Source organism: Thamnophis sirtalis, unplaced genomic scaffold (assembly GCF_051295495.1).
Source record: "Thamnophis sirtalis isolate CommonGarterSnake01/CBP01778 unplaced genomic scaffold, rThaSir2_p1.2 scaffold_5, whole genome shotgun sequence".
NCBI classification, from domain to species: Eukaryota; Metazoa; Chordata; class Lepidosauria; order Squamata; family Natricidae; genus Thamnophis; species Thamnophis sirtalis.
In genome coordinates, this window is record NW_028261385.1 from 34,268,333 (window position 1) to 34,285,439 (window position 17,107).

Below are 17,107 nucleotides of genomic sequence, written 5' to 3' on the forward strand. Positions count from 1 at the left end.
GTCGTGCACAGGTCCTTTTATGTCTTGAACAGCTTCTCCCTATATGCTTTACTATACTGCAGTCCAGAGTTACTTCAAAAGATAAATTGTTCTCCTCAACAATGATCTGTGAGGGAGCAAAACAGACCAACTGCTGTGCCAACTGACACCTTCTGGTAACTGCATGGTATCAACTTCATGTATTATTTCAAGTCTACCATTGTTGTAAGGAGCTTGGGATCCCTTCCAAGTACACTGCTGATTAAGCAAATACAGACACCCCTCAAATTAGAAGTAGTTGCTTAGCAATGGTTTGGAATTATGAGAGTCCCAACTCAAAGTTCTGAAAGCTTCCCCCCCGCCCAGTGATGGCATTTTGTACGCTGGGCAGTTGGTCCACATTTACGGCCATTTGTATCCCATAGTCATATGATCACAATTTATGATGTTTTTGCCAAAAAACGGGGTTTACTTTCAGTTTTCAGCAAAAACACCCTATAGCAAACAAGGGATTCACTCAACGACCACTACAAAAGGTCATAAAATTAGGTTGGTGATGATCTGCTTTACATGTATATATATGACCACAATGGGTATGTTTTTCTGAAAGTAAAACCAACTGTAAAATAAGCCCTAGCATGATTTTTCAGGATGCTTGTAATATAAGCCATACCCAAAAATACGCCCCAGTTAAGATCATCAGCCAGGCAGACCCATTTAGTAACGTATTTCCCTGAAAATAAAACTTAATCAGGAAATAAGCCCTCTTCGTCTCTTGATGTAAAAATTAATATAAGACCCGGTCTTATTTTCAGGGAAACACAGGTATTATGGTCATAAATTGAGGCTTACCGTATTTTTCGGAGTATAAGACGCACCAGAGTATAAGAGGAAGCAAAGTTTTGAAGAGGAAAATTTTTTTAAAAAAGTTTTTGCACTCTTCAAACCTTGAGAAAATGGGCCCTTTTTTTTTAAAAAAAGGGCATTAATAGCCCTTAGGAGGCTTGTAGAGTGCTCCTGGGGGGCAGGGCGGGGGGAAACCGAGCAAAAAACAGCCTGTTTTGTGTCAAAAAAAGGGCATGGATAATCTTTATGAAGCTTATAGTATGCAGGGGGCTCGGGGGGGGGCAAAAATGGGCCGCTTTTCACTCATTTCTGCCTCTCCAGTCCCCATGAGCTCTCTGAAAGCCTTCTAAAAGCTATGCATGGCCATTTTGGTGAAGGAGGTGGAGTTTTAGCAGGCAAAATATGCTGCATTCAATGTATAAGAGACACCCAGATTTTCAGCCTCTTTCTTGAGGAAAAAAAGTGAGCCTTATACTATGAAAAATACGGTAACTATACATCCAAATGTTACAAAATAAATCAACTTTGAATATTATTGATACTAAATTGTAAAACCTGAGTTAAGTAATATTTTAGATAGCTATATTTTTGTCAATGTATGGGTAGTCCTTGACTTACAATCATTCATTTAATGACTATTTGAAGTCGTAATGACACTGAAAAAGTGACCTCTGGTGTTTTTTCCACACTTATGACCACTGTAATATCGCCATAATCACGTGAACAAAATTTGGACACTTGGCAACTGGTTCATTTTTATGACAGTTGCAGTGTGCCAGGATCATGGAATCGCCTTCTGCAGCCTTTTGACAAGCAAAGACAATGGGGGAAGCCAGATTCACTTAACAACTGTGTTACTAATTTAACTGCAGTGATTCACATAACAGCTGTGGCAAGAAAGGTCGTACAATGGAGCAAAACTCACAACTGTCATGCTTAACAATGGAAACTTCAGGATCCATTGTGGTCAAATTTGAGGACTATTTGTTTTTTTAATTAACTGAAAAAAGTCAATTAGATATCTTTTTAATAGCACGAATTACAAATTAGGTAATACTTTACCTGAAAGCTCCATAAAGTGGTCTGTACCAGCAGACGAAAGAACATGGAGTAAAAAGCAAGAACCAGAGAATACTCAGTCCAAAGTCAACTCCTCGCATGGGCTGAAGGCAAAACCAAGCCAGACATCCAAAAATATTAAGAAATAATGTCACTGCATGGACTGAAAGAAGGGAAGAGAAGAGTTAAAATTGTGTTTCTGTATTTCTATAACTAATAACAGAGCAATATATCAAACTGAATAAGCCATCTTCATCAATCAGAATTTTGTCATTGTAATCAGTTGCATGAATTCTTTTTACTATTCTATGCTAAAAAAACTTATTTTTAAGCATTTTTTCCAACAACTATTCAAAAGGAAATTATTTTCTATTAAACCTAATTGTGTAATATGCATTAGCCAGGAATCACCAACAAAGGGTTGCAAGGAAAGGGAAGAAGAATATTCTATGATACCAAATCTTAACCCCTTGTGAGAGACTATTAGAGGATCCTGTGATTTCAAATAAGCTTCAGATGCTTTATAGGAAATCTGGACAGGAGGAGGAATTTGAAAATCCATAATGTCGACATGGGACCTTGGTCCTGAGATAAAGCCTGCTTCTCCAAAATAAAATGAAATCTGTAGCCCTTCATGAAACGATAATATATTGCAACTCAGATGTATCTGGAAGGCCACAGGCTTTTCCCTTACATGAGGGAAAAAGTCGGAACAGAAATATCTGACATGCTAACTCAAACAGCATACAGTACACCTAGCATACTCTGAGCTGGATGTAAACTTTCTTCACCTAGCAGTCAGGACCGTTGAGTGGTGTTCTGTCCAAAACATGGTTAGCAACACTGGAAGGATGTCAGATTTCCCTCTCTATTTTCCCTACCCATATAATTCCTAGAGAATGTTTTTCAGTACAGATAGTCCCTGACTTGGAACCATTCACTTAGTGACTGTTAGAAGTTGCAATGGCACCAAAAAGAAGTGACCTATGACCATTTACCACATTTACAAACATTTCATTTCATTTACTTTATTTGTATGCTGCCCTTTTCCCTAAGGGGACTCAGGGCGGCTCACAATTCAGGGGGAGGGAAGGACAAACAAGTTATAAACATGAAGACAATACATCATTAAAAAAGCACAACAGTCATACTATTCGAGTGGGGTTGGAATCTTTAACCCCAGGCCTGTCGGGACAGCCAGGATTTAAAGGCTACGCGGAAGGTCTGGAGGGTTGCAGCATCCCTGTGGTCATGTGATTTAAATTCAGATACTTGACAATTGGCTCATATTTATGACGGTTGCAGAGTTCTGGGGTCATGTGATCAGCTTTTGCCATTTTTTGACAAATAAAGTCAATGGGGAAACTAGATTCACTTAACCACTGTGGCAAGAAAAGTCATAAAATTTGGCAAAACTTACTTAACAACGGTCTTGTTCAGCAATGGAAATTTTGGGGTTCAACTGGGGTCATAAGATCAGGACTATCTGTAATTATCTTAATCACTATAAATGATTAACTTCCTGACAATCTGCATCTATTCATAACTGCAAAATACTCTACTTATAATCGTTCCAATTATATAATTTTGAAAAAAAAAAGGCTGAAATAAAACTTGGCCTTTTCAATATCAGTCCTGGATTATAACAATTTATGTGTTTGTAAAAGTATGATAAGAGTAAAGTTTTTACTTCTGAAATAAACATTAACCCTATATATTAGAAGCAAGCAGTAGTTCTTGCTTTAGTAGATGATGTTTCTACAATAATTACAGGATGTACAGATTTTTGTAGATACTATTTAATTATCTGAAAGCTGGGCCAGTAAATACATACAGGAATAGCACAATACCCTATAATTACGTATATCAAATTATATACTGCTTAAGTCATTTGCAAGTTCTTATTAGTTAAAACAAGTTAAGTTACATAAAAAATTGTGATCATTTGTACATATACTCTATACGAAAGTTTTCATGTATGAATTTTGAAATCTTGGTGGTAGAATTCTACATGAAGCACAAAATTGGTACAGGATTCTGGTTAGGCATATATATATATATATATATATATATATATATATATATATATATATATATATATATATATACACACACACACACACACACACACACACACACACACACACACACATACATATATGTATATATTGTGTGTGTGTGTTTTTGCGTGTGTGTGTGTGTGTATGTATGTATGTATGTGTGTATATATATATATATATATATATATATATACACACACACACACACACACACACACACACACACACACACACATGACATGACATAAGCAGCAAATATAATAAATAATTAAATAGAAAGTTCCCAGGAGTAAAATAAATGCATTTATCTCTTAACATCTGTATATCTGAAGTATACTATCCTTCAGGGGCCTTTGCAAATAATAGGGCTTTTTCCTTGCAGATGAAATATCCTTGTACAATATATCTATTATGAATGAAGACAAATATACATGTCCCAGAATAATGATGCAAAAACAAATTTGAGGACTGGAGATTTACTCTTTGGAGCGTTCGGAATCATGCTGGAGCTTCATCTTCTGACTATGTAGGGCAAACAGGGAAGAAGCTAAGCACCAGATTGCAAGAATATAAGTGAGCAGTCAGAAAGGAAACTGAACTCATTGCTAGCCTCACGCTGCAATGAACAGAGACATACATTTAATTTTGCAATCACTAAGATCATTGGTCAAGCAGGTACAAAGATTGCCAGGGAAATGATTGAAGCCTGGGAAACGGGCCTGTTGTCAGTTAACAGGAGTGTTGATTCACCACTACCTTATCAAATATTTAGGAGCTGAAGGCTTGGTAGCACAAGGAAATGACAGCCAATCGCCAGCCACCACCACACCAATCAACCAATAGGAAGGCACAACTATAAACACAACTCACAGAACAACCTAGTAGAGAGAAGTTCCCTAAGATGGGCTCCAGCATGAGTCTGAAAGCTCAGAAGAGTAAATCTTCATTTTGTAATATATCTACTCCTTGAAACTATGAAGTACTTCCAGGCCCTTCCAAGAACTTCTGGTCCTATGTGGATATTCATAAAAAGTTATGCTAGACAGGTAGCAAAATGCTGATTGAATTGCACAAGCTTAATTTTCAATAATTTTTGCTTATGAAAATATTCTGTCATTGAAACATTACCTAAATATAATTCAAGATTATAAAATATGTTCCATAGGTATTACTTACACATCCACAAATAGTACATAATCTTTACTGTTTTCTGGAACTCTACAGGGATGTCTACTGAGAAATCCTGGTAAAAACAAGGGCCCACCGGGAAATTTCCTGGCAGTGGTGGCCAATTGTTCTTTCTTCCTGCAACAGCAAAAGGCAAATGCTTTGGTACACGCTAAGGGTCACTTCACATTTTTCATTTTATAATTTCTGAAGAAAAGTTTATGGATCGTCTCCTCCTTAAACAGATTTCATTCCAACAACAATGTGCACATACAAACAAACATATGCTTAATTTCCCATAGAGAATGGTAACTGACTGAAAAAAGTTTTGAAATCCTACAAATATCGTACCCCTGAATTAACAGAAGTCAGACATTATTTATTTTCACTTGCAAATGCATTCATTAAAAGAGGCTTCACATAAAGTAGGGGGAATCGCCAGTCTGTGGCTTTAACTCTACACAGCAATTTCCTTTTAGAAAAGCCATTACTACCAATGGAAGCTTTCTTCAATCAAATTACTGTGTTGGAATCATAACTCAAAAGACAAGAGCTAATTCACTCCACACACTGTGAATCTCACCAAAATAGTCTCCTATGTTACAATTAGTGTTGTATATGAATGTGAGGATGAGAAAAAAATGTTATTGGAAGTGGCCCTGCTATGCCTTTGTATCCCGTCTCCTACAGGTTCTCCAAGAAAGTGATGTTGGCCTTCGGTGAGAAAAAAAGACTCTCACATATCCTTAATTATGAAAACAAGATAATTAAAAAATTAATTAAAAGAGTTTATTTCTTAAAATACACAAAATTCCAATACCTAGACAGAATCATTACAATGCATTTAACTTCCAATTAAAATGAGTTGAATATAATTGAGGTTGCAATTCTAGGCAATTTTTCCTGCACAGTCATTTGGAGTCCTTACATTAATGGAATATAAGCACCAATCAATAAACCAACCAGCAGTTTTAAGCATGGACCAGGCTACATGGTTAGAGAAACTTCACTGATTGTTCATTTTCATAGCTAGTCTATTTCAAGAAGGAACATAAATAAATTCCTTAAGTAAACTAAGACTGAAATGGCTAAATGTTAAAATGTTGTAACAATGGCCTTTTCCCTATTATTAAAAGGAAATTCTTTTTTCTCTCTTGACAATTATTTCTATCCCCAGGGAAACCACTAATGTGAAGAACAATAGTTTAAAACTGGTAGAAAACAATCTTCTTATGAATAATCTAGCATCAAGTGTCTGAAAGTGTCATCTGTCACTTGCACTTTTAGGGGAAGGCCGATGAAGTCTTCCTCAAATTCAGTTCACTTCTAGGTGACTATACAAACAGGTCCACATTGTTTTCTTGGCAACTAGAGTGAAAGTGATTAAGGGCTGTTTTGCTTTCTAAACCTGGCCTACAGTCCAGAAATTTCCATATGGTCTCTACTGAATTATTACTGGTATCTTCTAGCTTTTCCATGATCAGTCAATACTGGCTAGGTGCTGCCATCTACTGTAACAAAAATTGACAAATTTCAGACAATAAACTGCTAGCATCAAGTTATTTTTTTACCATTGCAATGTCAGCTTTGAGGATCACCACAGCACACCGTCCTAAGATACATCAACCTACCTCCCTGCTGATTGAGACTCTGCATCTCTCTTTCCCTGCGATCTAGTTCAGCTGCTTTTCGCTCTAATTCTTCCTGTCGCTTAAGCAGTTCAGCCTGGGCCAAGGCATGCTCCTAACGAAAAAAAAAATGCATAAATAAGCAGTAAAAATTGGTCTGCATAAAAACGTTAACTTTCATTATGGAGATTCTGTTATAAATAATCCCAAATATACCTTTGCAATTTGAGTATAAGCGGGTGGTTCCTCAGTTGGTTTCATTATAGCAGGTTGTGTACTAGGCACATTAGGAATTTTGACATTTCCTGGTGGTGCCTAGTAAATTTTAAAAAAAAACAAATTATTTCTGAGACACTCCTCAGATCTTATCTATCTTACATTATACAGGAACGCAAGATATATGTGAAGCATTACTACAATTTGCTGGATACTTTATGCATTTCATAAACTATGTATGGAAGTACTAGTGATGTCTAATCTGCTAAACTTTACAAGGTAGTCGTATTATCAGACTATAAGATTACACTTTGTTTTTAAAATAGCCTGCTTCAAACATTGTTTATTAAAATACAAATAGGGCTTGGTCTCTGAAAATATAATGAATTCAATAATTATAGTCAAATAAACATGGACGTATAAGGGTAACATGTATAATATTTGAGTTCAAATGCTTGAATTAATATGAATTATGCTTGATGACTGTGGAAGAGATGCACGAAAGCCTTTTGTAACCAACTGATACGCTTTCTACAGTATGTAAAGAAGGAAGATTTTATGTGTTGTGTTTGTTTTGAAAATAAAAATAAATTCTATTTAAAAAGAAAAGAGGGGGGAGAACCGCTCCTCTGGGGGTTGGGGTATCTTTAGCAGGTCAGAGAGGGATGTGTGAATGTTGACGTTTATTGTGCATGTCTTGATTTGGGGAATGAATCCAGTAACAGGAAGAGGCCTAAATGAAGGGCTGTTTTATAAGACGACGGCATTGAAAGCTGCTTGCTGAAAAGGAGAGTTGCGGTGAATTATGAAAATAAACCTTTGTGTGAGGGGGGAAAAAAAGAAAATATAATGAATTCAAAGTAGCACATACAAATTTTGCAGATTAAAAATGCCATCTAAAAGAAAGATAGAAATGCTTACCGTTCTGGAGTCTGAGAAAGGGTTGTACTCCTCTAATCCTGGTGGAACATTTCTAGTCACTTGTGTAACGGAAGGATCCTACCGACAGCCGGGGGGGGGGGGAGAAAAATTACACAAAATATGTATAAACTAGCACTGGTCCCCAGATATGAATCAAAGTCAACACTGAATGCATAGTTTGAGGTTTGTAATATTTATTTAACTAGATTCTTTCTAGAACTCATCACAAAATCAACTTCTCTATATAAAATATAGAAAATATATATTGTTTAAGATAGTTATTCTTTAACAATGAAAGGAATGTCAGAATACAGTGAGGAACAGTTGAATTAACTTAATCAATGTTCATTTCTCTCACTTGTGCCTTGCTATTACTCTTCAGTACAAGTATATTATCAACATCAGAATATTATAAGTATTAATTTATGGTTATATGTTGTAAAAGTATCATGATAAAGCCATTTTTTCTAATTTATGTCTTTTGATTTCACTTTTATACGTATGGATAAATGTGTTCTACCCCAATTCGCTAAAGACCACAAACCTTCTGAAGTTCACTCAAAGAATCCTTTATTAGGAGCACCAGCAGCCCCGGCCAAAAGTTTCTCTCTCATCACAGGCTGACAATCTGTCCATCCAGGAAATGAATAGCTGTCTGCCACTTCTATTCAGCTCCGCCCTCTGCCTTTTATTCCCAGAGCTAGGGTGGGGCTTTGCTAGCAGCAGTGGCTCTTCCTTCCCAAGGTTCAGCCCATGGATTTCCACTGCTCTCCTCTCCTCTGCTTCTGCGCATCCACATGTCAGACACTGGACCCAGCTGTCCCTCCTCTTCCTCATCAACCACAGCCAGATCTGGAGGCTGTTGACTCTCCATCTGAGGGCTGATGGACAGCCCAGGTTCTGCCTCTCTCTCTTTCTCTGCCAGCTCCATTCTCTCTTCCCCCTCGGACTCCCAGGCCTCCGCCTCCTCTTCTAATTTGGCTGCTAGAGGAGCCGGCGGCTGATAGGCCACAAAAAGATACTTAAATATGCATAAATCATCTCAGGACACATTCCATGGATCTGGTAACATGGACACCAATCCGCAAAACCATGCCCACACAAAAATGGCAATTTAAAGACAAAATACTCTCTTTTTCTCACAAGCTTAGCACCCCTATAAAAAAACTTTTTAGAATTCTTTGAAGACTTACGTTCATTTTTGGTGCAAGTATACTGTATGTACAACCGATTAAGCGAATATCATTGTACTACTTCAAAAATGTACTAGAAATTATATTTATTAGTATTCTTTAAATAACAGAATAAAAATTAGGCAAATCTGCCGTGGTTTTACTTGAAGATCTGGTTTCATTTAGTACAGAAAAGAGAAACCACTTTATTCTTATTTTCCCTTTATTGTAAATACATTTCATGCAGAGCACTTTTTAAGTCCATATTAACTTCTATGAAATAGATCTGCTCTTCCTATATATGAAACTGAATTCTCAATTTTCAGCTGAATTTCCAGCTTCATTAAGAAACTGAAATACAAAATTCATAATCAATCATGCATTGAAAACTATGAATAAGCAATTTTATCCTATCAAAATATTATGCTAGGCTATAATTTGGCAAAAAAAACAACAACAATACTTTGTGCTATGAAATACAGGAGATAATACAGAATTGAACTATTATCCTTTATCTGTCAAATCCCAAGTTGTAATGTTAGAATTCTTCAAAACAACATGGGAGAAATCACAAATAAAAAGGAAGAAGTAAAGTATCTCTTCCAAAGCTGAATTTCATTGGAGAATGGGGCCAGAATATATTACTCACAGAAGTAGCAGAAAAAAGAAGCTCTGAGTTCAATTTATCTCACTTTTAGTCCACAGGCTGAAATTAAGTTACTCTTCCTATCTGCTGGAAATATTATTATCTGCCTGCCACTGTTCTCTAAAAGGCAATACATACAGGTAGTTCTTGATTTACAAATCTTACATTTAGTGACCGGAGTTACAGTGGCAGTGGAAAGTGACTACTTTTCACATTTATAATTGCTGAGGCACCCTATAGTCACATGATCCAAATTCGGCCACTTGGCAACTGGCTCATATTTATGACGGTTGCATGGTTCCAAGGTCATGTGATCACATCATGGACACCTATCACAGAAGGTGTCCAAAATGTCTGTCTGCCTCTGCAGCGTTTATTTGGCTTTTATACAGTTTCAACAAGCAAAGCAAGAGCATAGGTAGCAACAGCATCGTTATTGGCTTATTCTCTTGTCAATCTCTAAGACCATCCCAGCCAGGGTAGAATCTCACATAACATAATAGTGCCTGGTAGTGCCTGGTTCTACTACTTAGGTGAGCTCATAGATAGTTGAGGTAATCGGTTACTAAGGCGCATGGCAGTTTGCTGCTCACGGCCTCTCCGTAACCTTTGTATAACCTCTACAGAAAACCAGATTCGCTTTATAACTCTGTTACTAACTTAGCAACTGCTGTGATTCATATAACTGTGGCAAGAAAAGTCATAAAGTGAGGCAAAACTCACTTAACAACTGTCTCAATTAGCAACAGAAATTTTGGGCTCAGTTGTAGTTGTAAGTCAAGATTACCTGTACATGCAGTCTCCTCTTTAGGAAGTATTTATCTGAAGGTAAAATAGAGCTATGTCCATATATATGCATAAGACCCAACTGTGTTAGCAAGTTAGCTTACTATTACAATATGCAGTTCTGTTCATCAGTACACAATTCACCCTAATTGATATCCTAGACCAGCGATGACGAACCTTTTTTGGCTTGTGTGCCATAAGTAGAGGGAGCGAAGGGGGGTCGTGTGCGGGCGTGCCACACCCATAATGCAATGCGCGACCCCCCCGGTGCACATGCGTGCACTACAGGCGTGAACCTCCCATTTTTTTGCAGGCTTTTTTCGCCCTCCTCTGGCTTCAGAGGCTTTATAGGAGCCTCGGGAGAGTGAAAAGAGCCTCCCTCACCCCCCCTGGAGCCCCCCCGGAGGCTTCATGAGCTTCCCTGAAGCCTCCGGAGCGCAAAAAAACGGCCCTATGGGCAAACCGGAAGTTCGGGAACGGACTTCTGGTTTGCTTGGAGGGTCGTTTTGAGCGCTCCGAAGGCTTCAGGGACCTCCAGAGCAGTCAAAACGATTCTCCAAGCAAGACTGCTGCCTCCGGAGCAGTCAAAACGATTCTCCAAGCAAACCGGAAATCAGGTTCGCCATCCCGGTCCTAGACAATATTTCTCTTTCATTTCTATTTTCCCCAAAACTAATTTTACAACATTATCTTGGACTAATTGCAGTTTCTCTGCATGACCAAATCACGTGCTTTGGTAAGGAAAGCTGCTTTCAAGTTGTGCTCTAGATTTAGTGAGTAAAATGGACATATCCATACTGTTTTGTTGACATGGTAGAAAAGTGGTTTGTCAGGCCTTCTAGATTATTTTAATGATTCCCCAGTCTGTCTTGTAGTCCTAGTCCCTGGACACACACACACACACACACGCAGACGATCTATACAATCTCATTCCAAGGATTAGCTAGCTACCATTTTCTATTACAAATTCTATGAATCATGCAAAATGGTTCCTAGATATGTTTGATTTATATTCCAAGAACTTAATGAACAATCCTCACAGGAGGGGTTTTGACATTGATTACAGCTGCAATTAAAGTATTGTAAGTATAGTGTACTCTCTAGTATTATTTTTAGAGAACCAAAAAAAAAAGTTTTTCTTAAACTGGCTTGATTACTGGACTACAGCCAGAAACCTGAATTCAACACTGAACCAAACCAATTGGGAATTACCATTCTGAAACTAACATATAGACAAAAAAGTAGTATCTGCAAACAACATAAGAAAATTTTATTCAACAGTAATATTCTAATATTGTTAAAATGTATGAGATGTGTGAGTTACATGTTCACTCCATCATGGGACAATTGAATTGAATTGAATTGAATAGGTTTATTTATAGGCCGCCCTTTTCCCTGAGGGGACTCAGGGCGGCTAACAACTTATAGGGAGGGGGGTACAGACAGTAACATATAACGTAACACATAATTAAAAAGTAAACAACATTCATCCAACATTCGGGTGGGGGCGGATCAGATCTTTACCCCCAGGCCTGGCGGGATAGCCAGTTCTTAAGGGCTGCGCGGAAGGTCTGAAGGGTGGTGAGGGTACGAATCTCCACGGGGAGATCGTTCCAGAGGGTCGGAGCTGCCACTGAAAAGGCGACAAAGTGCCATTTTTATTTTGGTATATTGCTCAGTCACTATTACAATTTTTTTAAAAAAAAATCTATCTTCCAACCTACACTAAATCAGCATAATAGTTTATAGTTTCTAATCTTCAATCAAGAGTCCTTCATTCTGAAATAGATTGACTTGGGCTAAAAGCAAAAAGCTTTGCTGTTAGCAGTTCCAAAAATTAACTATAGGGTTATTATTATTTATTCATTATTGTCTCCCAAAAAGAAAATGGGCACCTTGCAACATATCAAATATACAACTACAACAATTAAGCACATATTAACAAAACATAAAAGCCATGACAACAGAATAACCATAACAGTAAAAAAAAAATACTATAGAGATTCAAACACATCAAACCAGTGGTGGGTTTCAAAATGTTTTAGAACCTCTTCTGTAGCTGTGGCCTGCTTCGTGGGAGTGGCTTGCCGGCCATGTGACTGGGTGGGAGTGGCCAACTTGTAAAATGTGGTGAAACTCACTTAACAACATTCTTGCTTAGCAACCAAAATGTTGGCTCAGAAACTCAGGCATTGGAAGCACACAAGTCTTAAAGCTGTCAAGTGACGAGACCTTTGCACCCCTAACCCTTTAGAAAAAAATCCCAGGGGTGTTCAAACTTGACAGCTTTAAGACTTGTGGACTTCAACTCCCAGAATTCCTCCCTCGCTCTTCATCTTGATGATGTGCGGACAGGCAGGGGGAGGGAGCTGGAACCGGTTCTAAACAGCACTGTAGATTTGTGGAACCTCTTCTATAGAAGAGGTTAGAACTGGCAGGAACCCACCCCTGCATCAAACCCAGGCCTGAAAATATACTTTTGGGCATACCCAGACGTGATCCTTCCTTTCATAGCTTTAACAAGACAGGAATGAGCCAGAAATAAATAGGTGCAATTAGCACTGCTATTTTATCTGCATTCTGTTACAATTGGAAAATGCTATTTCTCTCCCTCCCTCTCTCCCTCATTAAGAGCTAAAATATTATTTTTAAAGATAACCATATTGTTTATTATATTTTAAATTTTAATAATATATTTTGATTGGCACTTCGTAAGTTTAACATTTTAAATTTTTGTATTTTCCAGTTCCTGGTCTTCATATCAATAAACTGTGCAGGTCCAAGCTGGTAGTTTTGCTCCATTGACTACATAAAGTAATGCAGCTAAATGATATTGCCCTCCCACTTTCTTGAAAACAATAAAATGTAGACCCAAGTTAAAAATGGATTTGGAGGAAAAAAAATGCAATGTAATAACATCATGCTTTTCTTCCACTCACAAATCATAGCCTCTCACATAACAGAATAACAGACAGTGGATATTCTTCCCCAATTCTGAATTAAGGGAACATTAGGATTTGTTCTAATTGGAGCAGTGATAGTGCTGTGGTTAGAATACAGTACTGTAGATTATCTCTGCCCATAGCCGGGAGTTCAATCCTGGCTCAAAATTGACTCATCCTTCCATCCTTCCAAGGTTGGTAAAATGAGGACCCAGGTTCTTGGAGAGAATATGCTGACATCTTAACTATTTAAAACAATTTAAAAGGTAAGAAAATTTAGAAAAAAGCCAATTACAAGTACCTTTGTTTAATTTATCCTAAATTTAGTAAGGAGAGATCAATTCTCACATCTGTCCAGGTTGGACTGTCTAAAATTGGGAGGAGCCACCAGTGCACGATGACATCACAGATTGTAGACCCAGTCCAATTGGTTACGGGGCCAAGCAAACTCAGTCTGGCTGCTATCTCCACCAATATAGGAGAAAATATGATTTTCTGTGGAAAAGTGAATCATAGAGGGGCAAGATAGTGACAAGAGCTACTTCAGGCTAATATATGTATGCTAATCAATATATATTTCTTGTGTTCTCTAATAGAGAAACGAAGTAAAGCAACAACTTTCATTGCATTTTACTGGCACCACCTTTCTCATTGTGAGACAAAGATACGTTATTCCCCCTCACCACAAAAAAAAGGTATCTGTTCATATCCTAGAAATAGTGTTTAACTATCTTCCATTACTTATCCAGGGAAGTTGAGAGCCTAACTAACATTCAGGTAACAGAACGATACCCATTCCTCTATATATCCTATTTTAGGATATAAAACAGAAAGAATTCTATATTACAGAGTAGACAAAAACACAAAAAAACTTTCTTTTAGGGGGGTTAGCTACATGCAATGTTAATTCCAGGCAAATTGTTTATAAATCTGTAATATCTAAGATACAATAAATGTTCATTGCAGCCATTTACCAGTAAATTAACTCAGAGCAGAAAGTTTTAAAATGAAAATACCACTAAGTAAATTACTTTTTAAAAATTAGTTACCCTGACTATTGGAATTGCAATTTCAGCACAAACATCAAAACAAAAACAATGCTATCCAGGGAAATCAAAGTTGGAGGCAATTTTAAAGATTGGTAAAAGAAGTGAACTATGTTGCCAATTAATACACCAAAAACACAAACAATCAACAAATCCTATCTAGTATAAGTACTGTTTTAATGGGTGAATATGATTTGGTTCAAGATACAATAAATATTATAGCTCTTGCAGCTATAGTATATCCATAGAGCTTTCCCTCAAGAAATTTAGGAAGATGGAAAATATAAACAGCAAATACTTGGAAATGAGGTGCTTTCTATTAGCTTCTACAGAAGAACTGCAGTGGAATATAGTACCTTCCATAAGACAAATAGTTAATCACAATAATTAAATAAAATGATGTAACTATTCACAGAAATTAAATATTATTTGTATGGCCATTAGAAAACATTATAAAATTTTTGGGAAAATGGAGGAATATCAGCATTTCTGGATGTATCTGTCTGTTATTTTTAATAGGGAGTTTTTAATCATTAAACATTTTTCAGCATTGCTCCCAATGTTCTCAAAGAAACAATATTTATCAAAGCAGATTTAAGTACAGGAATTTTGATCGTTTATATACAGGTAGTCCTCAACTTATGACCACAACTGAGCCCAAATTTTCTGTTGTTAAGTGAAACATTTAAGTGAATCTTGCCACTGTTGTTAAGTGAATCATTGCCGTTGTTAAGTTAGTAACACGGTTAAGTGAATCTAGTTTTCCCATTGACTTTGCTTGTCAGAAGGTTGCAGAAGCTGATCACATGACCCCCAAAGCACTGCAAAAGTCATAAATATGAGTCAGTTGCCAAGCATCTGAATTTTGATCATGTGGTCATGGGCATGTTGCAACGGTCATAAGTGTGAAAAATGGTCGTTGTAACTTTGAACAGTCACTAAGTGAACCCTTGTAATCCACTTGTACTGACAAAGTGCCATGTTGGATGCACAATTCGTTGTTTTAATGTTGCGTCTCCTACATGGATGCTCTAACATGAAAGTCAGATTATTTTGTGCCTTAAGATACTCTTCCATCCTCTGGACTAGACTAGAAAATTGTGCTTCTTCCTCAACATGTTACTCATTCTGTGAGGCATCTGGGTCTGGAAATGAAACTCTTTCCCTACCTGACTAATTGGCTTATATTTATATTTTGCTTCCTTGTCCTCTTCCTTTTTCATTAGAAACAGGGAGAACTGTGTCATAATGATGTAATTTTTCCTTCCTTGAAGAAAACAATGTTACAAATTTGCTCTTACAAACAACCTGATAGGTAGACATCCTGAACTATTTCAAATTCCCATATCCTTCTCTGTGACTTTTTGTATTGTATTGGAGAAGATATCAAGTCTTGGGTTTCTTCTTACCACACTCGTTGCCATGCCAAACCTTTCACTGACAAACCAGCCAGAGTAATGCATTCCTTCCCCTCTGTAGAGAGATCACAGGATATAATTTCCCTGAACATTTATTGCTGACCTACCATGTATCAGCTGCCTGGATATTATTCTGATAGTGCAGGCTATTATTTTTTTAAGATATCTCAATTTAATCCACCATAGTCTCCTGCTGTCCCTGAGACAGCTCATCTATTTGTTCAGTAGGTTTTCCAGAATCTAGAACTAAGCCTGCCCAATTATCTTATATTTTTCAGAGGCATACAATTAGCAGCACAATTCTGGAAAGCTGTTTCAATTATTGGACATTAAGCTCCACCTATATTACATCTATCTTCTGGAGAAATCAAGAGGACATACTACCTTAAGAGTATTAATTTCATTCTTGTATGACAACTGCTTTTAACTACAGCTAAATTTGCTTTCAAAATGCCTCTATTCAGATGTCACTGTTTCAGATCACTGTCACGACTGCTATCAAATTTATCCCAGTTGTAAGTTATTTGAATGGCCTCCTCAGGATCTCCTTAAAGAAGAGCTAGATAGCGCCAAAAACTGCAAGTCTTCTGTTGCATTACTGTGAAGGTCTCCTATCCCATTTAGCTTTCAAATGTGATTTGATTCTACCTGATTTCTCTTCTCCCCTCAGCTAAGAAGCTGGATGCCTAGTGGAACATTTTAGACTACTTGCATAGATAAATCCCAACACAACCTTCATCCATGCTCAAGGTCTCCATTATTTCCAACCCCAGTCATTAGTCACCCTCCCACTTGTATATTACAACAGCAAGCCCAATCTTAGGATTGGGGATAAAAGAATTTAAATGGAAATATGATACACATCTGTCTCAAAAGAGACACAATGGAACATCTTATTCATTGGAAGAGATATCCAAGAAGGGAGAAAGTTCTCCACTGAAAAAAGTTGAAAATAAAAAAATGGAAGAATTGAAAATTCTCCCCCTTTTTTTTTTCTTCTATTAGGAAGGAGAGGGGGAGGAACACTGGAAATCACTCCAATTTCCACCAAAAAATGGAAATATCCCCCCTACCCACATCCCCAAGCAGGAGGGAGGCAAAGTTAAGGAAGTTGTGTTGTCCACTCTTGCCAACAGAGAGATAAGATGCCATCCAATGTTTCTTACACTCAGAGGATGAGAGGGAGAAGATGCTCCTGGCACTACCACGTTTCAAAGAAGG

The 17,107-nt window shown here is 37.4% G+C and overlaps 1 protein-coding gene across 2 annotated transcripts in view; it reads right to left on the reverse strand.

Moving 5' to 3' along the window:
• Nucleotides 1–17,107, reverse strand: part of SCAMP1 (secretory carrier membrane protein 1) — a 35,032-nt gene that overhangs the window by 14,058 nt on the left and 3,867 nt on the right. For both annotated transcript variants that reach the window (XM_087715610.1, XM_087715609.1), the window contains exons 2-6: nucleotides 7,877–7,954; nucleotides 6,956–7,054; nucleotides 6,743–6,854; nucleotides 5,121–5,249; nucleotides 1,888–2,047 (exon numbers count right to left, since the gene is read on the reverse strand). In XM_087715610.1, the coding sequence (XP_087571736.1) occupies nucleotides 1,888–2,047; nucleotides 5,121–5,249; nucleotides 6,743–6,854; nucleotides 6,956–7,054; nucleotides 7,877–7,954 (578 nt within the window). The remainder of the gene's footprint in view (nucleotides 1–1,887; nucleotides 2,048–5,120; nucleotides 5,250–6,742; nucleotides 6,855–6,955; nucleotides 7,055–7,876; nucleotides 7,955–17,107) is intronic.